Consider the following 25,739-nt stretch of genomic DNA (forward strand, 5'->3'; position numbering starts at 1 on the left):
AGCAGTCTTGTCACAAAATGATTTCAACAATGACAAAAAGTTCATGCTTCTGAGATTTATTTTAAACGATTCCCAATGTTGTTCACAGACTATAATTCTTTGTCCTTTCCTGGCAAAGATCCCTCTTATGTTACCCAATGGATTGTCTGGTGGACGAACATCATAATCGACAGTAAGATTCAAAGTAGATAGATTTGAAATACAAAAGTAATAGTAATCATTCTCCATGTTGTAGTAGGGAGTGTTTGCAGAGTGACTAATGCAGAACTTCTTTACAGACAATACAATCTTCAAAAAAGTGTTTCTGTCTGACCAGCATTTAGAAGCAATAAAACAAATATATGCAGATGACTCAGTTATCATAACAACTGCCTGCTTTTTATGGCTTGACAAATGTGGTCATGTTCTGGCATTTGCAACTAATTTGTCAGCTGTCCTACTACTGTGGCATTAACAATAAATACATTAGGTACAAACTGCACCGTGCTTGGTACTCGCTCGCTCACAATGAATAAGTAGCATTTATCTTTATCACAAAATAAACATATTGTTATTACTCTTTGAAGAGAAATCAAATCATAACACCTCAGTGATCTTTCAACAACGTGAGTTTGTGCTCAACACGCTGCGTCTTAAGAAGTGTTACTCACAATTTTCAATGGGCTCAAACATGTTTAAGAATTCCATTGTGCCCGTCTGAGCTAAATAACTTGGATAAACCTTCTTAGATGTAGTCTATTTCTCCTCTAACTCTTGCCTTTTCTATTTGTCTTGGTCTGTGTGTGCTGCTCAGGAGGAGAGTTAATGAATATGTGAAATTAGTGCAAAGTCATGGTGTGTGTCATTTTCACCACAGGCTACAACAGTGGGAAGCCCCTCTGTCCTTTTCCCACCATGACCCTTTATCTTCTCTCATCGCTTGTCCCATTGTCGCTCTCGCTGTGCTCCCGCACGCTCAGTCGGTCTTCTTTCTCTCACTCTTTTACTCGGACATGGATACTAAAAGCAAAACTGACTTGAAGTAGACCATGAGCGTATCCACATTTACAAGTTATTTTACAGTCAATTTCCAAAAAGGACCTTATGTTCAATCCTTAACAGGTGGAGCAACTAAAAGCAACACAGTGAAGTCCTTGCTCCTCCTCATCAGAGGAGATGATGTTCTGCTACTGTATGCAATGATTTCCAGTTCATTTAAACCTTGTATTTTTCAGAAGAATGTACAAACGCCACAAATCAAAAGCTCCAGTCTGCTTTGGCCCCAAGCTCATTCACCATGGACTGAGGCAAAGTGGAAAACTGTGCTGCGGTCTCATGAATTAAATTTGTAAACATTTCTCCAAAAGAGGAGAAGGACCACTTGTTGCTGTGATACAATTCATACATTAATTTAGAAAAAAATGAATCCTCTGTTTTAGTCTCGTATACCATATTTGCACAACTTTTTAATCAAGTACAAGGTTGAAATTATACACAAATCATTTAATTTTGTTTTTATTCATACTTCTCCTTTTCTAAAAAGCATATAATAAGTTGATGCAGACTGCACACTTGGAAAACATGTGACTGCAGAACACCAGACATTTTGTTCTGGTCCTGAAATAAAAGTGATAGCCTTTGCTTTCATCACGGTCAGTGTTGCAAACAGCTGCCTTTATTCGAGACCCTGCACCAGATTACAGTTTTTTGTTGATTTCATACGAAGAAAAGCATAACAATCACTGCCTTAAATGATACTGAATGGTATGTTGCCTCGTACAAAAAAAATGAGCCACCTGCTGCAGTGCTGCTGCCGTCAGCACTCTGCCATATCTGTTTAGAGATTAGTGCGAGTCCGGTACACACCGCTTCCCTCATTTGTGTGTGTCAGTCATGAAGACTCGCTTTTATTTAAATTTCTGTATCCATGTTTACAGCTCAGCAGCCACACAGCCGACATGAGCCGCATGTAATAGAGACGTCATTTAGAGATTCGGTGTGTCCCTTTTAAAAAAAAAAAAATCATGCTTGATGTGTGTAGTTCACAACAGAAAAGAAGTAAATAAATAAATAATAAAAAAAACTGACAGCGTTTCATGAGAGTCTTGTTGCCTTCGTGCCAGTAAGGTTGCAGAGTTGAAAACTTTCACTATAGTTTCAATTTGTGGGATAAATTTAAATACGTTGGAAACATGTTTTCTCACCCTCTCTCTCTCACACACACACACAGACACAGGTTGACAGCAGCGATTCAGCTCGGTGGCACCACACACAGTTACTGCATTTGCGGATGGTATGACCACAAAAAGAGCCAATGATGCAAAGAGTTGCCCTTTCTCACAACTTTTACTGTGGACTCAAGTCTAAACTGAATTATGCATATACTTTATCAAGTCATATTAGGATTCACATTTTATTTCTACCTCTAAAAGAATTATTGAGTTGTGGAGTTCTGTGACCTCATAGCTGGCTGTGGGCGTTCAGACATTCAGAGGCATGGCCATTCCTGGTCACTCTGCGGATTGCTAATAGGGAGAGATTAGTGGGCCTGCTGAAACTTTTTGAAATGCCAACCCTGTCCGGAGCGAGGGGTGTAAATACCATCCAAATGTCATCAGAGGACCCCACAAGTCAAACAAAATAGGTTGCAACAAGCACAAATATTCCCTAATGCCCTATATTTGTGTATCCCACTTAAACGACAAGCCCGCTACACCTACACTTTGGATTGCATTGCAATGCTTGTGAGGATCAAACCGATCTCATTAGTTCACAGATTCCAACAAGCCCCGAACCTGCTGAACTATACAAACTGACATGAAGACTATCCAAGTTGATAATGCTTTAAAAAAGTGATAAACCGAGTAAAAAAAACAGGACAAAGACAGATTCAGCTCTCAATTTTGGTCATTTGACAGACAGCTATTTATCTGAGACTTGATATACCGCATGCAAGCAACTGCATTTATATTGTTCCTAAAATAACATTATTTCAGTGTCTAGTTGTCTCAGACAGCCATGTGCCTGGTAAAGCAAACATTAGCTGTGGGTAAATTCAAAGAGCTCACACAGTCGTTTCACTCTATCTGTTTTCCCACATTTAGCCAGAGGTGGACTGTGGTAGCAGCAGGCAGATCAAAGTAGCCCCAATGACCTTCTTCCTCACCACCTCTGGCTGTTTCAGATGGACCCTGAGGCTTTCCAGTACCAGGTGGGATAAATAATCCCTCCAGCATTTTCTGTAACAGAGATGCAAATATGCAGTCCTGTTTGCTCTTCTCACTTTGTCTTTAGGCATTTTGTCCAAAACAAAAAAAGGCAACTAGTAACAATCTTTTGTGGGGGCCAGGGCTGAAAATGCACCAGACATATTCCTCCAAGAGCAGACAGTTCTCACTCGGATTACACAGAGATTTAGCTCATGGGAATGGCACTGGTACTTCACTCCCACAACACCTCTTCAAGACTCCAATCAGTATTGCAGGCCACCTTCAAGTCACCAACCACATTTAACCTGGATGGGGGAATTGCACAACCCCATGAACAAAAAGAAACACCACTTTATCCTACCTGTGTTTAGGATTGTACAACTAATCCTCAATAACTGAAAGAAGCTTGTTATTAGATGTTTTGACTATTCTCAACAATGGACATAAGGCAGCCCTCCCAATTACGAGCTGACTTCATGAATCATATGAAAACTTTCAGACAACAGAGTTTGGTTATTTTCTGGTTCTTTTTAACTAGGAAAAAAAAGAAAAAGAAATAAATAACTTGGAAAACTGGCACACAAAAACAAGATAAAGTACAGTGCTTAACTTGATTTAATGAGAGAACACAACACAACAAACCGAAGCCATTTGCAATCAAACATTAAGACCCTGTTGTCTTATCTCCCACGCACTGACACTGATTTCCTGTGCTGCAAACCCCAACAGTTTTGGTCATTAACACTGCCGCAAGTTGCATGGCTGGCTGCAGGAGGTGTAGTGATCCATCAGCAGAATGCCAGAGCATTGCCATTAGAAAACCATCTGCAAGCAACAGCGCTCCAATGGCACTCGAAGTCTAGTGAGACCAGGTGGAAAGGAGGGAGGACGAAAGCATAGAGCCTTGTGTTCAAGGCAGTTTGCTTTGATTGATATGAACCATTACAGACAACATGAGAGAAGTAGGCAGAGAGCAGGTCACCGTTTTATTTTTGGTCATTTGTTCAGACAAAAGCTTGGCCAGCCAGTGGTGGATAGGTACTGAATGTCAGTGTGTGTGTCAGAGAAAAAGAAAAGTGTAAAGCAGAGGGCAGAGACACTGAGGATTAAAGGCCAAAGCATCAGTAACATAATAGAAACCCACACCACCTGCAAGGTAAGAGATAAAAACATTCATGCAAACGTTAACACATTCTCAGACTGCTCAGTGTCCTGTCTACCAAAGGCAAAAGAGAGCTATAAAAGAGCACATAAGCTGAGTAACAAACTTATACGGGTTGTAAATTAAAAGAACAAAAAATAAATAAACACCTCAGTGTATCCAAGAGCCCTTAATTCAGAGTAAATTATTCATATCAGAAAGACTCTTCCTTGTAGATTAGATATTAAATTAAGAGCCATTTCAGTTGTCCTCCTGTATTACACAGCAGAACAGTTGTAGCGTGATAACACTGAGTAAATTAGTCTCATATTGGATCGGAAACGATTCTCTTTAACTATCTGCAAATTGCTATAGCAGTGCTGCAACTATATCTAGTGCAGCACGACTCCACATATACAAACACAGTCTGCCCGGCTTTGCCTTCAAGGATTATTAATCAATTAGACGAAAAGCGACATGACAACTGACAATACAATTCAGGGTAAAGGGAATACGAAATGGTTGCTGTAGCTGAAGTGTAATCCATTTTAACTGGCTTCTTAGGACGATGTGATTTGATTTGTGGAGTAGTCAGACGAACAATACTTTGGTGGTGAACATATAGACATAATATAGCTTCCAGTATATTTGAACAAACACCTACATTTTTAATGCAGCGACTGCGACAGTAAAACGCATAAGGCCGATAGCTCTTGACTGGCTGTCTATTTAGGACACTCTTACAGCCAAAGCAACTGTTACCCTGCCAGCTTGGAGCAAATTTAAGTGATGAAGTGCCAAAAATGCACATTTTCCTGCCTTCTTATACAATAAAAATATCCACCATGACATAGAATTCTAGAGATGTATGCCATTCAGAGCAAAGGAAAGAAATATCCCCATTTAATGGATCCTAAAAGGTAATGTATCAGTGGCCCGAACGCCAATTCAATTATAATGTTACACTATTAGATTAACTCTACTCTACTGGGACTACAGCACTGTATAGAAAACTGCGAGGCATAAAGAACGTGACCACAAAGACAGGCCTTCAGAGTAGTCAAATCTAAAAGGAAATAAAAGTGAGAGTGGCAGTCGATTTCAATTCCTGGAAGGTATCAACAAACATTTTGAACTTAAGATACATTATATTAGATCATGTTTGATTTACGATATCACACTTAACATTAAAAAAAAAGCTAAAATCAATAGAAAGTCACTAAAAGGCTGTGTAATATAATTAGTTTTACATTTTACTGGTATTGAGTCATGTCCCAGGCTTCATATGTCTTAAGTGGCCCTTCTTTCGCTCTCTGACAGACCACATGATGCAAGAGTTGCCTTAAACACATAAATGTTGCAAAGTTAATGGAACTGCGTTCAAAATTCTCAAGTAAAAATAGAAAGTTTCGCCATTTAACAACTTCATGATAAATCTGACCCATTTAAGTACCCTTAATGATGGAGATCAAGTGTCCTGATGTTATGCCTGCTATATAAAGCAAAAGTTACTCTTTTGCCCATACAAGCTCAGTACTTTAGAATTACTCTAGATCCTGTAACTTGTATGCCATGACTAATAAACTAGTTTTCTCCTGTGATTTGCTTCAGTACATGAACAGTCCTTCATACAATAACGAGTCTAATACCAGTAACTAGGAACATGCAGATGAGACACTATGTACTTTCTCCTGTTTGTGGTTCTGATTCTGAACAATCCCAGTGAGCTAAAAACACATCTTGGAACCACTTTAAAATCAATTGTCATTAGATAGTCAGTGTTTTACTCATCGCTGTACCTGAGAAGAGGCTGGAAGATAACGGTGATGTTCCTCGCTCCAGGCTTACATACGAACTTCATTTCTCCTCCTTCAATCAGGTTGTCATCAGCACCACCTAAAACACAAGAGACATCACTTAAAGATCTCAAAACAGACATTAAGAAACATTGATGCTGTTGTGGGCGTTTAACCTATTAACACTCAAAGCGCACTTTGAATATGTTTTCTGAAAGCTCCGCCTTGTTTGATAACCCCCTTTGCATACCTGAACACAACGTAAAGTGACTAAAAAAAGAGACAAGAGGGAGACTCAACTTTTTGCCCGTGACAAGAAAAGCCAATAACCAATCAGAAAGATGAAGTGAACCAAACAACGCGACAAACAGAGCAGATTTGGAGCAGCAGGTCATTCCTGACCCACAGCCTCATTTAAGTGAACTTTTTGAAGTTGCCCACAGTGAGATTGATTCTTCGCCACTGTGTTCTAAATGCTGATGAAGCTCAGTATATGGTTTCAATGCTCCTCGGATCAGGTTATATTGCGTGGTTCAGTTAGCTCTGCAGTCACAGAGCTGGTGGAAATTTGCTTCAAATGGTTACTTTTACTTTGATAATTCAAAGAACATTTAAGAACCTGTACTTTATCGCTTTTACCAATTCAACTTACCTGAGTAAGTAAGCCCGAACAGTACCTGTATTTCTAAAAGTTTGTTTCACAAAGGTATATGTATTTCTACTTAAAGAGAAGTTGTGCATCCTTTTCCAACTTCTGGTAAATGATCACTGTTCCACATGTGTTTGTCCACACACAGGCAGCTGTATCATTTTTAAGACCATCCATGTGAATTTAAGCAACCTTGGAATGTGAAATTACCTTTTTTGGTAATGGTTGGGTATTACCAAAAAGATGCAGCTACATTTTGGTCCAGATCTGGATCATTTTCCATATAAAAAAGGAAAATTTAACAGTATAATGCGACCGGTTTTGTTATTTGATACAGTAGATGCAGGTTTCAAGTAAATTAATTTCTGTATACATTTGTCTTCACCATTTATCAACTTCCAAGCACTACAAAGCACCCTTTAGACAAATAATTATGCAGAGAATAGTCCTTTACTCTTAGTGCAGCTATTGTCATGTATAGATCTTGACTGGCTCTTGGGTGTGTCTCAGACCAGTGACAATCGATATTTCTAATTAATCTGATATTACATGAGCATTACATGGACACACCACAAGCCATAAAAGACACCTCCTTCAATCAACATTGCTCTCCATCATAAATACAAATGAATCCCACATGCCCACTCCCCCTCAAGCCTCTGCGTCATTGCGTGGGTGAACCCCACAGCTAACAGGGTTAATCAGAAAATCATTGCCATGTAACTTCCTGGAGGTGGGTGAGGCTGCTGCAGAGAGGGGAAAAGGTGAGATCACAGGGGAGCGAAAGGACACTGAAGCTCATTACCTTCACTCATCCTGAAGTAATCAATAGAATTGATGGAGAAGAAATTGCCACTTGTTGTCAGTATGGCACACTGCGAAGCAAAAGGACTGTTTGTGTGTATGTAGTCATGAACAAATGATTTGAAAGAATATTACGCATGAATGCAGGCACACATGTTTACATATAGGGTCCATATAGGGTGATTGTGAGCTGGAATAGGTTGGGGTCTCAGAACATGAGAATAAGAGCCACAAGGGAGCTGCAAGCTTGTTTTTATGCTGTTGAGGCACTGGTTTTGTTGTTTGTTTGTTTTTTGGCACTTACAACATTCGAACACTAAATCCACGACAGAGGTGGTGAAAAACTCTAAATTCATGAATACAATAACTTTCTAGATTTTCTAGAATTCAAAACAAGGAAAAATATGACACATTAACAGTTCAATGTGTATGGGATAATCTTTTCTTTGGATTTTGAATAATACCCACAACACACTGACAGCACTTTCCTTCCACTTCAGTGGTTGAAATAAATCTATATGTGGAGCCGGATGAAAAAAATAAAGTGAATAAACAGGACAGAGATCAAACAAGAGGGTAATCCAGTGATTTGGAAATGGATAAAGTTTTGTGCGCATGTGTGTACCCTGAAATGGTTTTCAGTGTGGCCCAAACTTCTCTCAGCTGTTTCCCTCTGCTTCATTTTCATGTTCAATGCAGCCTTGTAAAGCTCATGTGCTTCAATACAAAGACACCTCTGTAAAAATCCTGTACAGCATTTCCTGTGCAGCCATCCTAGCTTTGCATTCAAATGCATATCAGCTCATTGTTCCCTGTGTCAAGCTCCTTAATACATTTCTAATGGAACTAGTTTTATGTGAAAAGTGTGGGACACAACACTTTCCATATTTTCATTAAAATGACAAGAGAACCTTTCACTCCATCCCATACTTTTGAATCAAGGATTTCTGATTCTGATCTGTTGCCATGGATTTTCTCTGCATGACAAACACACTTTCATGCTGCTAAAAGAAGACAAAGATGATGTCAAAGTCACTCAAACTTTGTCCATTTCCATTTCACGATCCATTCATCCTTCTTTTGGTGCAAATTCAATTTAGATTCAATTACAGGCTGCTAAACAAAGCTGCCGCCAACGCACTCGTCTACTTTCCTCTAACTCACAGTTCATCGATGTGGAACGAACAGGCTGAACTTTTGTTTTGTTCATCATCCAACTTGTAAATACTACAGTCTCCATGAATGACATCAGCATGCCACGCAGTCTGAGGAAGTGAGCGGAACTTGCATGCTTCAGGAGCCACTTCTAACTGGAAACTACACACACCAAACAGACCTCCATGTATGTATTCCAAATGACGGTGACCAATTTAATTTCAAGCTCTAAACATCTGCATCCGTGTCAGACAAAGGAGCGAAGCAGAGACCTCATTGATCCAATGGATCTGGGACCAGCTGCCAACAGGGCATAGCACTGATGAATATTAATCACAAGCATATTAATATGCACGGCATTTTTCAGAGTTTTCTCAACGTGACAGGGTAGCTCCGGTTTCAGATCAGGGTGCCACCGAACTGCTGCCAGCTCGGTCCTGACATGGTGTGTTAAAGTTCGCTGTTGTTTGGGAAACCTTGTGTGATGGATTTTGTGTGCTCGAGTTTGTTAATGTTGTTTGGATGAGTGTTTATGTGCACTTGTGTCTCTTGGGCTGTGGTTTGATCCAAGATTAGTAAGAGGAGTGTGTAGAGGAGGCACAGTGCTCAGTGGGATGGCAGCTGAAATCTGGGCAAGAGGAAGTGACACATTCTAATGTGGCCAAATCTGCCTTAAATCCCCCAAGAGGCCCACTGCTCTGCCTTCATCGCACACACACACACACACACACACACACACACACACAGTCCCACACCTAAGCAGACATAACAGACAGTAACCCATTAAAATATCTATGAATTACAGGGGCATAAACAGACGGGAAGAGATTCTTTCATACATACAAATGATTTACTTTAAACACACACACTCAGAGTGTGAGGGGTGTGGTGGCACAGAGAGTAAAAAAAAAAGCCTCTCAAGCTAAACTACACAGACACCAGATGCTCAAGTACACTCCCACACACAGTGACACCCATCAAGACCCCTGTGGTGACTAACCATGCACTCTCCAGCCCACATCTAATCAAGTCAGGCAGTGACTTAGTGAAATTGCATTAGCCACACTTTCCTGGTTTTGATGAGAAACGGTCTGATCCTGTGATGAATTCCAGCCATGCCCAGATTTAGACGGGAAAAATAATGAACTTGTGATGCCTTCTTTGACACACGTCTCTGCCTCCTGAGACCAGTGTGTATCTGTGTGCACTTGCAAGTCTGAGAGCGGACGAGATGAGGGAGGCCACACAGACCGGGGCATGAATGATCCTAATCCTTAATTTACATGTGGCTTCAATCTGTTTTGTGTCCACAGATGTGAATTTGGACGAAAAAAGGACATACACAAATACAATTCATCGCAATACTCGTAATTCTCTGTTTGGGGAAGTATGCAGGTGTTTGTAGACACACTTCTGAAAGTTGAACATTGTTGGATAGAGGATCTTTCTGTTTCATCTTTGCATTGAAGATTATTCAAATATATCAATAAAAGATCACCTTACAACTATAATAAAACCAACCTTATATGACATCTTCATAGCTTAAAGTACAGTACAGAAAACACAGTTTTACTTGGCAATTGTTTACGACAAGAAGAACTAAAGAAGAATTAAACATGTATGTAAATATAGACAGAAAAGCAGGTTCTGTTACAATATGTAATGATATGTTAATTAGCCACATGCTCAGCGTATCTTGTGCTAATTTACCACGCAGGTCCTAACTGGGAACTAACCTTGGGCCTGACTGAAGCGCGCCAGTCTGGAAAAAATGAAACATCTCACAAATTTCTGAAGTAATCTTTATATTGTCTTCTACTTTTACAATGCTCCTACCTCCAGTCAACATAATCTAACTTTATAAACATTGCTCAAGTACCAAAGACAAACAACATACATAGCCAATGATTAATATTCATCCCTTTCACTGCAGAGAACTGTTGTCATACCAGCTCTGACAGAAGTGAATTAATTAAAATCAAGACCACTGAGACACATTATGTGCCACAGTGACACTTTAAATAATTAATGCAACTCAATTTGCACCTGAATTTATCTATAACATAATTTATTTATGCAATTTATTCTCAGCTGTGGGGTGGATTTGGTCTCATGGTTGGTGGAGCAGCAGATACCATCCTATCAAATTAATTTTAATAATAGAAAGCTCTCATTAAGACCCAATCAGACACGAAGAAGGTCTGAGTGGAATAGGATGCCCGGAATTGACCAGAGATTCATGAATTATTGACACGGGAACCGATCTTATTAGATCAGCAGGTTTTCAGCTCTGTGAATGTGCAGCCGACTGACAGTCGGATTTCTCTGTGAGCATGCACACACATTTAAAAGCACCTGATTTGTACATGGAGAATATGACCTGAATTGATCACTCCCAAACTAATTTTCATAGCCTAACAGCTACAGACAAATGAGACCATTGAGGGTGAAAATTGGATTATGCTATATGTTCCCTACTATTTAGTTTGAAATGTGCAGTGCTTGCTAACAGCAGATTAGGGGCCTCAATCAATGGAAGATAACTGCCTCCTTCCGCTTCTAGATGAGCCAGTAGTTTGCTGTACATACAATAAAAATTTTTTTTTAAAAAGTACAGATATTGCAGAATCCCACTTGTCGACTTTCAACTTGGATAGTTATTTGTGTACTTGAAAAAATATGTCGAAGTGTGAACGTTAGTAGCCTACTTTGTATTCATGAGGGTTGAGAGTCAGTTATGGTGCCCAGTCGGCCTTCTGCCAGTCCTTATCAGAATCTAGGCAGAGGGATCACAGGTGTCTTTGATCCCCTCGAGTTGACCTGGTTCAACTGTGTTGTGCTGAACTGTGATCACAACATGTGCAAAGCATAAATGATGGGCCAATTGCAATTTACTTGACCGATTCCAATTACTTTTTCAAAGTCGGACCTGCCGATAGTAATTTTCTTTTTCTCTAAGAACAATAAACGACTGAATGCACATATATGTAAAATGCTCACAGTGACATATTTACTATCAAATAGATATTGTACCATAAAAATATATTGCAACCTGTATCGCTGCAGAGAGATTTTTGTGGAGAATGACTTTGTAAAACTGACCAACTGCAAACCAACACTACTAGAGGAAAGAAAGCCTGATTTCAAGCTCAGAGTGAAGGAAGCCATCATATTAGCCATGTTAGAAGAAGTCACAACATCATCAAAACTATATGAGGGCAGTAAATGGACTATATTTATATGGAGCTTTTATCCAAAGTGCTTTATTCAAGCAAATATCATCCTTTTTATATAACCCAATACGATAAATGTGCCTCAAGGAGCTTTACAATTTGCCATAATACAACACTGCCTGTCCCTAGACCCCAAACCTGGATAGAATAAAAATATGCTAGAAAACACTTGAACAAGAAAATAAGTAAGAAAAAGAGATGAGATCTCCACATGCAAAAGACACGAGCAAGCAGAAAGGCAAGATGTATGTGAGTATACCCAGGTGTGTTTAAAGATGTGGGAGAACCAAGCGACCAGAAAACCAAGCGTCATCACATCTTTGATTGGACCCAGCAGGGAATTAAGAAGCACATTGCACACCTTTGCCTTTCTCAGAAGAGCTTGTTGCACACTTAGAAAGCCAGAAATGTGTGTTTTCTACTACAGTGACTGTGTAGAAGTCAAACTCTCTACATCCTCCAGTCCCATGTGTCCTACTCTTACTCGTCCTTTCCTCACTCTCTCCATTTATTTTTCACTTCTTCTTCTTCAATCAGCAAGTGTGAAATTAAAAGTAAACACAGACGTGACAGTCAAAGTTGCCAATAATAATAGGTCCAAAGCCGATTAAAATTAGCCACAGAGGAGGAAAACCAAGTTCTCTCTTTCTGATTAAATGTCTGCACTGTGTCAACTACTCCAACCTTCTACTCTCCCTCTGTTGTCCTCTAATAATTCCTGGATCTCAAGCTTACATTTTGACACAGATTTATTTTTCTTACGATGTATATATATATATCTCTAATTTAGCCCGTGTTCATGTTATACCTCCCCAGAAATAAGTGTGACACAGCTTAGCTTCTTTTGAAGTCTATCCTAGTGATCAGGGTGTAATGCACTCAAAATGTTCCCTTGTGCAACCTACGAGAAAGACGGTTTCCTCCTTAAAGGGTTCACACTTGAAGACACTTGATGACAAAAAGCTAATCTTCATAGAAAATGATAAACATACCATTCATTTCCAATGTGCGACTGTGAGCTGCATCCAATTACAGCAATTCACCGCACAGGGAGTGATTAACGATTTTAGTTTTTTGTCTGTCATCTTCTCAGTGGGATATCTGAAGACAATTTTAATTTCATGGGGAACTTCTATTTATAGTTTATTTTGGTTGACATTCAGATTTTCCATCTTAGTACCTACAGGGACGTATCTGAGTAGGTGTTGCTGGCAAGTGTTTGGATAATCATAAGAAATAAAAGCCAGATATAAATAAACTAACACACAAATCAAATTCAAGATCTGTCAATCTTCGTGGGATGGTTAAATAACTTCCCGCAATGTTTTCTATCATCTTGATTCAGCCCATCAGTGTCACAAGCAGAGGATTTATGAGATATGCAACAGCCAAAACACAATATTACAATTACAAGCCACAGAATATTTTCCACAGCGTTTCCATGCTCAAATTTCAACGACAGATCTACTGTGATTCAATAACTGGCTCCGACACAGATGAGAATCCAACACTGCAATTATGTTGGTAGGTATCCGCGTCTTGGAAAAGAAGGTTTGGGGGAATTACGTGTCTAACATCATTTAAAATATTATCATGTGGCATCTATGGAGAGCCAAATAGAGCCGGAGCCTGAAGACATACAAAATCATTTACACCAGGATAAGATGTGTAGCAATGTATACATATACGTGCTTTCTGTAATATACAGATCTGCACCAAATTTATAATTCAGACGAATGGTCTGTAAGGCAAGAAGGTGCCTTGTACTTTATTTACAAACCTAGATGTGTCGCTGCTGGAGCACAGCGATTTATTCACTGGAATAAGAAGGGACACGTTGTTTTCCAGAGATACCCGTGGTGTTTTTTTCTAACATGAAATCCAAGTGCGGCATGTTGAACACGCTATAGCTTGATATGCACCCTAAATATGTGCTCACACCTACATCCGTTAAGTATGATAGCCCTCATTTGTCATTCATGCCACAGTTCAGTCAGCACGGTCTTACGACGGAATGATGGCCATTTAAAGAGCATTCTCAAAAAACAAAATGGGGAAAAACATATGCACAGACTTCAGCATATTTTGTAAAGAAAGAAGACTATACTCATACAAATCTGTGCTTATCATTTTTTAGACTTTACCCTGGTGCAATGTGAGGCTCAGTGAGCCTCTACCCCTAAATTTCCTTAAGTAAACCTCCTTCTTACTTAAGCTGTGAAAACAGTCTTACCCATTTTTCATTTTCTTTTTTACAATTCATGCCTATCAATATAATTGCAGCACAATGAGGATGAAAAATGTACACACGGTTTAGAAATGAGCAATTAGGTTTACTGAAGGTGGATAATGGTTTTAATTGTACAGCACTCAGTATCTAATTTAGAATTCAAAGTGGCCTGAGGACTGACAGCTGAATTATAAATAAGCTTTAAAAGAAAAAAATTAAAAAAAAACATAACTCCACGTCCAATTTTAAGTGTTTTTTGCTCTAAAATTAAGCAGAAAAACACTGGCATCACTTCAGATTTTCTTTCATTTTAGCTAAAAAACATTCCATTATTGATATGATTTTTACAGTGGGTCCATATTTACCGCACATGCTTGACCAGAAGTTCGTTTGCTTACACTTTTTCACTCTTTATCTATTAGACTCTACGTCTAAAGCAGAAAAAAGGTACAACAATTAAACACCAAAAAAAGAAAGATGAGCACGAGGCACCAATCAATGACAGATAGTCAATGTGGTATATTAAAGCAAGAAGCACAGGAAAGATTAAAAATGAGAGTTGGGTGCATCAATACAAGCTAAGCAGATGTCTTTGACATTTCAGCGACATAATCCTGTAATGATCATTGACTTTTTGCCATCAAATTTCAATTCTAAATAAATGTTCTGTTTATGAATATGACAAATTATAATTGCAAGCTCAGTGGAATTCAAGTATTGATCATTCTACAAGATGAAGGAACAACCAATATCCTTCAATCTGCTAACAAAGGGGAAAAATTTACTTTAAGAGAAAAAGAATCATTTGAAAAAGTAAGCTAGTGATTCAACAATAAAATATAAGTTAAGGTCATCTTGAGGTGTAACTGTTGAGGAACTATGTGGCCGACTGAAGCGTCGTGTTTTTCTGCCTCAGGATTAAATTACACCTTAAAAACTGTTTTTCTGAGAGGATATGTAAATGAAAAAGGTGTAATACCAGAGACTGCTGTGGCAGACAATGAGCGTGATGTGTTTCTTCAGCGCGTCCTCGAATGACCCCATCAACCCTACAAACCTCCCTGAAAACTCACCTTGGTCTTGATAAATTACTTTACACACCCAGCAATCACAATGCCAAAGAGTGTAACATCACACATCACTTGGCAGGAACATGTTGTTTATTATTACAACTTAGAAATGGACAGATACACACTTATGTGCGCACGTGGCTTTAAACATCTGCCAGCCACACCCCTAACATCCAAACCGCCATCACCTCCACCCCCACGTCTCCCACTAGACATTTTTCCATTTGCACCTCTTTTCCCTCTCCTCTCGATTGAGGTGTACAAATCTGCTTGACAAGTAACATCGCTTCTTGTCAGCCAACTCTTCTCCTCCTCCCCCTTTCCGTGTTTTTTCTCTGTCGCGGGAGAATATGATGCTATTATACATAAATGAGAAGCCCGTAATACAGCGTAGGCTTTTTTTCCTCTACCAAAGACTTAGCCTTGGGTATTAAGGGATGGATAGAAGGAGAGCTGTTTGTAACTAGCCTGATTGCGTAGGGAGACTCTGCCAGACTGTTTTCTTTGCTAGACACAATGAATGACTCAATTTGAATATCAAAAGGGAAAACAGGGAATGTGTAAAATAGATTTGTAACCAAGTTGATCATGAATACATCTTAATAGAGACGGGAGGTCAGAAGTGGGAGTGTGTGCACGTGCCTGCATGGAAAATAATAGGTTTAAAGAGTGTGTGTTGTATATGTGCTTGTCCAGGGTAGGCATGGGGTAACAGACAAGCTGTGTGTACGACTATCAAATGTGGAGGGGTTGACACTTCAAACGTGCCCTGGGGCAAGGCAATATTGTACAAAACAAAGTAAATGTAAATGCATGATGAAGCATTGCGAGACTGCAGTAGTTATTAAGATCTATTCACACTTCACCTCCCAGATGACCACTGGGGTACTCTGATGCCTTCACACAACAGAAAGGCAATAAAAAAAAAGCACAGGTCGAGGATGTAAAAGTCTTGTGGTAGGGAGACGTATAGAAGAATGTGGGGGAATGGAAACACGTCTAGAGATGGAAAATTGTTATTTTCATCATTTATTCATGGGAAATGTTATTGAATCTGGATTAGGTTCTTTGATTCTGAAGTAGAGCTCTGCGAAAGGATCTGAAAGCACCCCAACACAGTATATACACATACGTTTAAACAGACAGCTGAGGATCTCGTGTGAGTAAAAACACCATAAGCACACACAAACTTGTCATCTCAATACATACGTTCAGATCCCATACTCCAGATGTGACCACATATGGAGCTGTAATGAAGTCTTTAGATGAAGCACTAGACTAATTGAAGCATGAACAATGAGAAGGAAAGCAATTAAGTCCCTCTGTGTGTTTTTGTGTGTATGTGGGGCATGTTAATATGCCCTGTGTAGCTGTGTAGCTGTGTGCATGTGTGTAACAATGATATATGGGAGGTCCATACAACACTCAGGAGAAATGAATTACAGATATTACAGATTAATTTCAAAGCCATTAGGGCCCTGAGAGAGTAGATAGTTTACGAAAACATTACACATTTTGCATTAATACAGATGCCTTCATCCATATTTACAACAGGTCTGGGAACTTGTGTGAAGACTGATGAATTACTGTAGCCTCTCAGAGAAAACAATGTCTTTTACTCATAAGATCACATACAATGTTTCCTGGATAAATAGTATATAAAAAGTATCCATGGACTGGGAGATCCTCCTCTGGCCAACTTAGTATGAAATCTGGATATCTAAAGACTGATAGTAGGCACATCTAGGCTGTGCCCGGAACTTTTAAGTACCTTTTTAACTCTCCAGAGGAATTTGAAAATGACTGACCTCTTCGCTCCCACTGGCCACCTTGGCTCTTGTAGTTTTTCTGTATGCTGGCTATTCTGCCATCTAATAGACACACTCCTTCATTCGCCATAATCTTCAAGCTTGTTGCTCCCAAGTGGCCGCACCGATCCCAATCACATCCTGAAATCCCGCCTGCTGATTCTAATAAGGTGCTTTAGCTGAAATGTTTCCATTTACAATTCTGTTTATGTGCCATTAGAAGCTTCACGTTTTAAAAGGTTGATGGAAAGTTGTTGTTTTTTTTAAGATTTTAACACTTGCATGAGGTGTTTTTAACAACATAATGAATGTGCAAATGAAGGTGAGACAAAAACACTTTTGTAAAGAAGTTCTGACGCAGCAAACATTTTACTAACTTGACTGATCACAAGAAAGATCAAGTGTATCCATTTCTGGAGACTTGCCCCATTGTTACTTTATATATGGCCAAAGAAATAGAAACCTCAAAACTTTCTTTCCAGTTTGCAACCACGACTCTGTTTAATGCAGCAATGTGTAAAATGTATTTGCTCCAAACAAATATGCCTTATGTGCATTTTCTATTCAGCATATTATCAAGTTTTTATGAAAATTGCTTGACAATTGTGTGGTAAATCAGCTAGTGTGTCAAAGTCCCATTCAGTCTTCAATTCTTCAATGTGTGGGTTATGGTCACTCGGTTACTGAATGCAGCATGTAGCCATATCCTCATTTTTAATGGTGAGGTTGAAATGGTTCAGTACTTTGATGATGAGCAGCTGGGACTTTAGTTTAATAGACACGGTTTCCAAACAAAGGTATTTTTCCAAAAGGTCTCATCTGTGCATGGGGCACTGGATCAAAGGCATTGTTATAGTCAGTCCAGGTTGTGTCTGGTCTGCCTAATTATTTAGCCACTGTCAACTTCACTTTGTCTGGTTCTTTGACCCATCGATGTTGTTTCCGATTCCCAACTGAAATTTGCTCATTATGAGTGGCTGCTATAATGCCTGAAATGAGCTTCCATTTATAAAAAGACATGTTTAACAGAGAGAAATTCAAAAAGAGTTGTATCTTCATGAGGATTGTTCTTATTACCAGGATTGTCCTGCCCTCTGTTAACTAGTCTGGTGAAAGCTTGTTGTAACCTGCCTGGTTATCAAGGAGTGCTTTCAGCTTCTCCAGCTAGTGGAAGTGGATCATATCAGCTCCCAATGCTATGCTATCAAGCTCGTCACGGCTGAGACTTACTGTTGGATGTTTTCTTTTATTTTGGGAGGTTGCTGTGATCTTGGGTCCAGCACCACTGGTGTTGTGTGATGTCTCTTTGCCTCATATGTCCTTCCAGTATTGATCAGTCTCAGCTCTTGATGGGTCTGTCCTTGTAATGTTGTTCCTTTGCAGCTGGGAGTACAGCCTGGAGGGGTCTTTGGAAAAAAGGCCATTTTTTCTGTTTTTCTTTTTGCCTCTGCTATATTCAGCCAAGCAACCAGAGGTTCCCTTTGTAAGGCAGTCTCTGGAGCTACCATTTTAGAAAACCTTTTGTCTAATATCCATTCAGGACTCGTTTCTCAGGACTACCTTCTGGACCTCATTATCAATTAACAACCCTCAAAATGTCCCTCTTTTTTTAGAGGGTGTACTTGCTCAAACACACAAACATCTGCAAGACTAATTCCAGAGATAGCTGAATCTATTGTGTAAACTATTATGGACTCTGAGGCTTTGAGGACAAGAACAAGGAAATAAACTAGTTGATGTAGCTTATTATCAAAAACTTCCACCATTTGTATTTCTGTATTGTTTTTTAAAAAATGTTGTTATGCTTTTGCCAACTGTATAAAAATGTCCAAAGGAGAGAATAGTTGCAAAGCACAGCAATGAAAAATTCAGCAAATATAGAAGCAACTTCTGCCCAAATTAAATCAGAATGGGTTGTTTTTCATGATGAGCGTTACCATTTTTATGCATGTGTTAATGGTGCATAGCAGGATGTAAACTGAGCAACACAAATCATATTTCCAAGGAAGTGTTGGTAAATGTCTGAGTTAATAACTGCTTGACTTGCGGCAAACTATTTGGGAAGAAAAAAAAAAAAGGAATTTAGGAAACACCAATTGGAAGCCCAAAAGACACACATGACTAATCTTTAAGTGTCGAGTAATCCCAGAGCCAGAAGTATTCATCAACTCAATCTCATTTCGAACGCCTTTCTTCACCCTTTCTCCCCAGTAAGTTTAATTTAAAAAGGGAGGAAAAAGTCCCTTCCCACACGGTCTCGATACATATTTTTCTAATTTTTTTCCCCTCAGAAATCTCTTAATGGCTTCTTCACTGGACCCTGATGAAAACAATGACTTTTAACCTTCCTCCTTCTCACTCCCACCACCCCCTCCATCCCTCTTCCCCTCCTTCCATCACAGTTGACTTATTTCACTTTCTAAATGATTTCTTACTCCTTCAATCTCTTTTCAGCCATTCATGCCCTGGCCTGGGCTTGTGGCCGCTGCGACGCATTGTGACAGGTGAAATGAAAGCCCAGAGAAATCTCATCTTCTTATAAACGCTCCGAGGCATTCAGTCAGTCAAAAAAAATATTTCTTCACCTTCTTTCTTAGGCGCCGACAGATGGAAGAAGAAAGACGGGAGCCTTTATATGAAGAGCAATACGTTTTTCCTTTTATCCGCAGTTAATCAGTGCTGTTCTTTCATTCCATATTTACAGACCTGCTTCCGTGTGTGGCATTTCTTGTCAAGAAAAGAACTACTTATAATGTCCATCAACAAATATCTAGCTTTGAATTTGATGGAGTAATACAAATCAAACATACGTTTGTGTTGTTTTAGGCCATTTTATCCCATTTTTTTCTATTTTTCCCCACACAGTGTCGAAAAAGGAGTTTGATGTGAAAAAGCTGCAGATAGCTACAAACAGCCTGGCATATATTGCTGATTGAAATCTCAAGGTCATAAGCAGAGGAACAGTGAGCCAGAGAGAGAAAAACAGAGGAAGTAGGGGCAGCAGAACAGTTTAGACCCTCCACGGTCTCGCTGTGTAGCGCAGTCACTGTGCTAGTTTGTGCGTGTGAAAGTGTGAGTGAGAGCTTTTCAAGGCCTCTCCCTGTAGGCGGATTCTGCAAAGTCACCCCGCTCTCTGAATCTCGTCAATCTCTTTCTCTATTGCCACTTGGCTCTCCACACTCCTGTTGTCTGCCTTTCTGTTCCGAAGTGCAACTTCTCAAACTGGGACATGCCCTTTCTGTCTCCGCTACGTTGTAGTCACCTTTCTGTAATACTCTCCACTCCAATTTTTCATCTCCCTCAGCGTCTGACAGAATCCCTCCACCTTAACCAAAGATGACCGAATCAACCACCCTTCACCTCCTCCTATTCTGTTCATATTCACTCCTTTTTACGCAGTTTTGTCATCTCTAAAGAATCCCTGCACACTATTTGTAACTATCTATCTATCATTTTTGTCCTTTCAACAATCTTGCAGATATGTTTTTCTGTACTGGTTATATTTTGTTCCCACCACCTCCATCCTCGTCTTTTTTTCCATTCATTCACTTGACCTAAGCCTTCACACTATGTTCATGTTGCTCTTTTCTCTTCAGAATTGTCATTCGCACTGCAAATCCAATTGTCCAGTTTATTTTTCTTTGACATACCTCCCCGCCTTTTCACCGTCAATACCTTTTGCTCCCTCTGACTCCGTCATCTCTTTTACCCCCCCTCTTCATCTCGCTACCTATCCACATTTTCCTTCTCTTGCTATTAGGTAGTCTATTGTAGACTTTCCATTTCTCAGTTCATCCCTTCACCCCCCTCCTCACCTTGTAATTCTCCACTCTTGCTGTAGAGTTCTCGCCTCTGCTCTCTCAGGTAGGCACTCATGCTGATGGCATGGGAAGATGATTCAAACCTACAGGACAGAGGAAGGTTCAATAGCTGGGTACACAATACAACAGTGCACCTCTGAGATGCACTTACATGCATCTCAACAGACTTTCAGAGAAGGTAATTATCTGTTTGATGTGGTCTGTGATTGTGTCCGACACAAATATCCATGATACAAATGCACAGAGCGGGACAATCGGAGAAGAATAGAATTATGCAGAATTACAAATATATCAAAACTTGCTTGTTGTTTTTATTATTATACTGCCTTATTTACGTTTAGTCAAGAAAAAAATAGTTACATACAACACCTTTTATATTTAATTTTAACACATAGCCTATAGACTCAATTGAAATGAAAGAGTCTTGACTTAAAAAAATAAATACATAAATACTTTGTCCATAACAATGACAAAAATGCAGATTTAGCACCAGACATAGAGCAAAAAGTGTAATTCTTACTTGAAGAGTGACTGCTTGGCACGTTGTGGTTTTTTCTTTGCAAAAAAGGCAGCAAACTCGCTGCCAGTGCTGGCATAGGAGAGCTGAGCCGACGGCTCTGTGGCACTGCGGCTGTTCTTCACATCCAGATACTCCATAAGCAGAACCTAAACGGCACAGACAGCACTCAGGCGTGAGCCACAAAGCAGGAAAATGGACAAAAATATTACAAGCTGTCCCTTCTCACAGTGAGGGGGAATTATCTTTAAACCAGGTTACACAAGTCTTTCCAAGCAAATGCTAAGTGTAGCCCAAACTTTTAGGGCTGTTGTTTAATGGACAGAAAAAGGAAACTAATCCAGAGCTTAAACAATTGGGTTTTAATATTAACTGCTGTCTAAGCACTGAAGTTACTGAACATTTAAAAAGAAAGCGATTGGTCACATGTCTGTAAACAATGAAAACATATCAAATCAGCCATAGAAAGAGAAAAACCCCAAAGCATATATATCCATGCATATGTACAATCAAAATTCTTCTTGGACTAAAGGACGGGCAGAGGTTCATAAATTTGCAAATATCTGTCCACAGTTAATGGCCAATGCCAGAATAATGTTCCCATCATCGCCAGTACATATCATTAAACTACTGAGAGAATCTGGAGACACTTCTGTGAGCGAGGGACAAGGCCAAAAAAAGAATCCAATGCCTGTGATCTTTGGGCCCTACTTCGGTACCCTATTAAAAAAAGGAATGATTCTGTCATGGGAAACTCTCCATGGACTCAGGGACACTTCCAGAAATCATTGTCTGTGAACGCAGTTCACCGTGCCATCCACAAATCCAGGTTAAAGCTCTTTAATAGAAACAAGGAGCACACGAATACGCTTCCCTAACGTACTGCATCTGTTACTACGGCTTGGCTTCATAGTGGAAGAGTCCAGACCTTTCACCTAAAGAAAATATTGGTTGCATCGTGAAATATAAAATATGGAAATGGGACAACATTCCCCTCCCAAATGTCCAGCAACAGGTCTCCTCAGCTCCCAGATGGGGATGCTACACGGTGGTAAACATGGCACTGTCACAACCTTTTGTGTGGCGGCCATCAAATTAAAGATAAGCTAAAAAGTCAAATGTCTCACTTTCAACATTTTATAAAAATTTTTATGTTCTATTAAAAACTGGTTTGGGAGTCATTGCTTTCTGTTTTTATTTACACGTTCCACATCTTCACAACCTTTTTGGAATTGGGGTTGAATATGCATTTTTATTCCTTTGAAAAGACTTTCACTGACAAGCTAATTTTTTCTTCAGTCATAATAGATTTATTCATCATATTCAGCTGCAAAGCCATAAATCAAAGAAAACAATGCACATAAAAAAAACTAAGTTAAATAAAACAATCCACTGACAATATTTTTTATTTACCAAATGGCCTTTACAACTCTCACCCATATCTGTAACATACATTTCATATCTTAAAATAAAATCTCTGATATATAAAGAAGCTACTGACAAGACAGCGTGACTGTGATGATCATCATAAAATTTCTCGTCTTCTAGTTCACTGATACGTCTGCATGATCCATGGTGAAATCCATCAACGTCTTCTCATGCTTCATAAAAATCTTATCAACTTCCAACAATAGTCTGGAACAAGCACACTGAAACTCTGGCCAGACAGAAAGTTCACTTCCTCTACTCCATCATTCTATCTGTACATTCCCACTGTTGTTCATTTGCACTCATTTTTCAAAATCTCTTTAGGCTTCATCTCTCATTTCTCATATTTCTATTTTTTCTCTTGCTCCATCTACCCCCAGTTCATCTTTGCCTTCATTCTTTTCTCTGTGCATACATATGTTCCAAAATAGCCTCCCATATCTAATGGCTTCATAATTTAGCAGGATCATTTAGCCTCTGTGTGTCTAATTCTGAAGCGCAGTGTGGGTCAGCCCAGAATGGGACAGGAGTAATGGCTGAGCAGATGGAGATCCATCCCAACCATAATGATGTAATTAACACTGCAGAGAGCACCCCCTGTCATGCACGGGAAAGCCTTCACGTGCTAACATTGATATCGGTTCCAAATTCACACGTTTTTTGTGCACATCAATGAAAACATAAAGGAAATGTAGGCTTATTGGGTGAAATACTTTGTACAGAGAAATTCAGGGCTTCAAATGAAATATCAAGACCCCCCCCCTCCCCAATAAATTTTCAGCCAGAAATTGTGGTTTTTTGCTTAAAAATACTAAAAAAAAACTTAATAAAGATCTTGTATAAAGTTAAATGCATCCAAGGTCTTCGCACCCGGTTACTAATGTTCTTGTAAATACTCATGCTAAAACACAATCTTCCACTAAACACATAATTAGTTTTTAATACACTTCGCTCATCAATGGCCGAACTTGACACCCTAACACAGAAGCTCACTCCAAATGGCAACACTACAGTGACCACTTGCCACTAGCCTCATGCTGCAGCTAATCCTATCAGTGTATTAATTACTAATCATGAGCTGATGGAGCGAAACCCCCACTTGCTTGCAAGCTAACGCCCAAGCAGACTTAATGAAATGCCAGCACCGGGCTGATGAAGGGGCTCCGACCCTTCTTAAATTGCATTAGCCCAGAGACAGAGTGAACTTTGGAGGCAATTAACTGGACTGTTAGGACATAACGATGGAGTCAGAGAGGAATGGGAGGCCGAGAGTAACACCAAAAGAGAAAATGAAGGAGGGAGAGATAACAGAGGAAGAGTTGTGGAGAATGGAAAGAGCAAAGGATTATGAGTGGAGACTGAAAACTGAACAGAATGCTAATGAGAAAGAGAGGGAAGAGGAAAGGAAGAATGATGAAAACGACGAGCAACAGTTAAACAGCGATAAGTTAAATAGCTAAATGGTATTTGTGAATTTATCACCTCCAAGTGAAGTTTAAAAAGAAAATTGGTTTCCCCACCTTGACTGCGGGGACGTGCGAGTTGTTTTGCCAGAAGGGAACCCACTTTGAGCCAACTGTCTCACTAATCCCCCTCCAATAAGCACAAAGCCACGTTACACAGCAAATCAATCCAACATTTTTGCTAACATCACCATAAATTTTCCAATTATTTCTATGTCTGTTACGGAGCTGACATCAGGAAAAAGTGCTTCACTGGTCCTAACAGAGTTAGTCTGCTGAAAAGCCAATCTAATGCAAATTTGTTGTTGTTCATGCATAAAGCCAGCAGGATGATACTGATTTAATATTTCTTGTTGTGTAGTGTGCAAACTAATTATCAACAGAATAAAAAAGACAATTTCAAAGAAAGGACCTCATTTGTAAAGAGAGGTTTAGTCATTTAGCAGTAATTGAAAAAAATGGAGATATGATATGGATTGAATGGGTATATTTCTTTAAAAAAATGCGATCTTGAAGATTTACGACATGTTCTGCAATTAATCAGCATTTCTCAGCGTCTGGCTGTCAGCTTCCTTATTCAGAAAATAATAAGGAATTTCATATAACAAAGCTGCATATGATGTAAGTAAATTGACTCGTATGTCTAGCGACAACTGTCCAGTATTTGTTCTTAAAAAAAAAAAAAAAAAAAAAAAAAAAAACAAGACACGGCCTATTTGCAATGAGTGGAATGAAAATAGCATTATTGCATAATTTGGAATTATGCGAACCTACGTCTCCACCTATTTGAAGAGGTCTACAGAATTTATCCAACGTTGCAACTAATCCATCAAATGTTGACATCTTAAAAGCTTTACAGATGGTGATATTGTTTAGCCAGTCTCCCACTCACACAGTACTAAGTGGTTTAAAGACACTCATTTGGAAAAACTGGATCTGAGGTTTTCCTCTTGCATCAACAAACAAGCTTACACTCTTAACTATGCCGCTTTTACACCAAAAGTAGCGTGTTTAAGTGCGTTTCTGGTTCTTTTTAAATGGGCACACCTGCTAAAACAATCCGATTAAAAACTTTCCCACTTCCAGTATTCGTGTGCTCACCCTTCAGTGCTCCGATGACAACAACTGGTCCCAAACTCCTGAGGGGAAAGCCTATAACTGCACAGCGTACTGTGTGTAGCCTGTAAATACACAGTTTTATGATTAACTTATATCTGCACTGTTTCTGATAACTGTTATCTGAGATAAATAGGCTAGTTTATTATTTTCAACAGGTGTCAACCCAGCACAGCTGTCCTACAGATGGTAACACTTTTATCAATCTCTTCTCTTTTTGTTGTTGCCGTCAGTTTCAGAACCTCCGTGTGAAATGTTATGGCCGCTAAATGCGTGCCGCCCTGAAGAAAAGAAATTAGCTGTGCCCATTCTTGTAGTCA

General features: G+C 39.4%; 1 protein-coding gene across 1 annotated transcript in view; it reads right to left on the reverse strand.

The window, feature by feature from the left end:
• exoc4 (exocyst complex component 4) overlaps positions 1–25,739 on the reverse strand; it is a 115,148-nt gene that overhangs the window by 68,142 nt on the left and 21,267 nt on the right. Inside the window, exons 9-11 of the mRNA XM_075471744.1 lie at positions 21,416–21,561; positions 20,890–20,978; positions 6,129–6,225 (exon numbers count right to left, since the gene is read on the reverse strand). Of these exons, the coding sequence (XP_075327859.1) occupies positions 6,129–6,225; positions 20,890–20,978; positions 21,416–21,561 (332 nt within the window). The remainder of the gene's footprint in view (positions 1–6,128; positions 6,226–20,889; positions 20,979–21,415; positions 21,562–25,739) is intronic.

Source organism: Odontesthes bonariensis, chromosome 8 (assembly GCF_027942865.1).
Source record: "Odontesthes bonariensis isolate fOdoBon6 chromosome 8, fOdoBon6.hap1, whole genome shotgun sequence".
Classification (NCBI taxonomy): Eukaryota; Metazoa; Chordata; class Actinopteri; order Atheriniformes; family Atherinopsidae; genus Odontesthes; species Odontesthes bonariensis.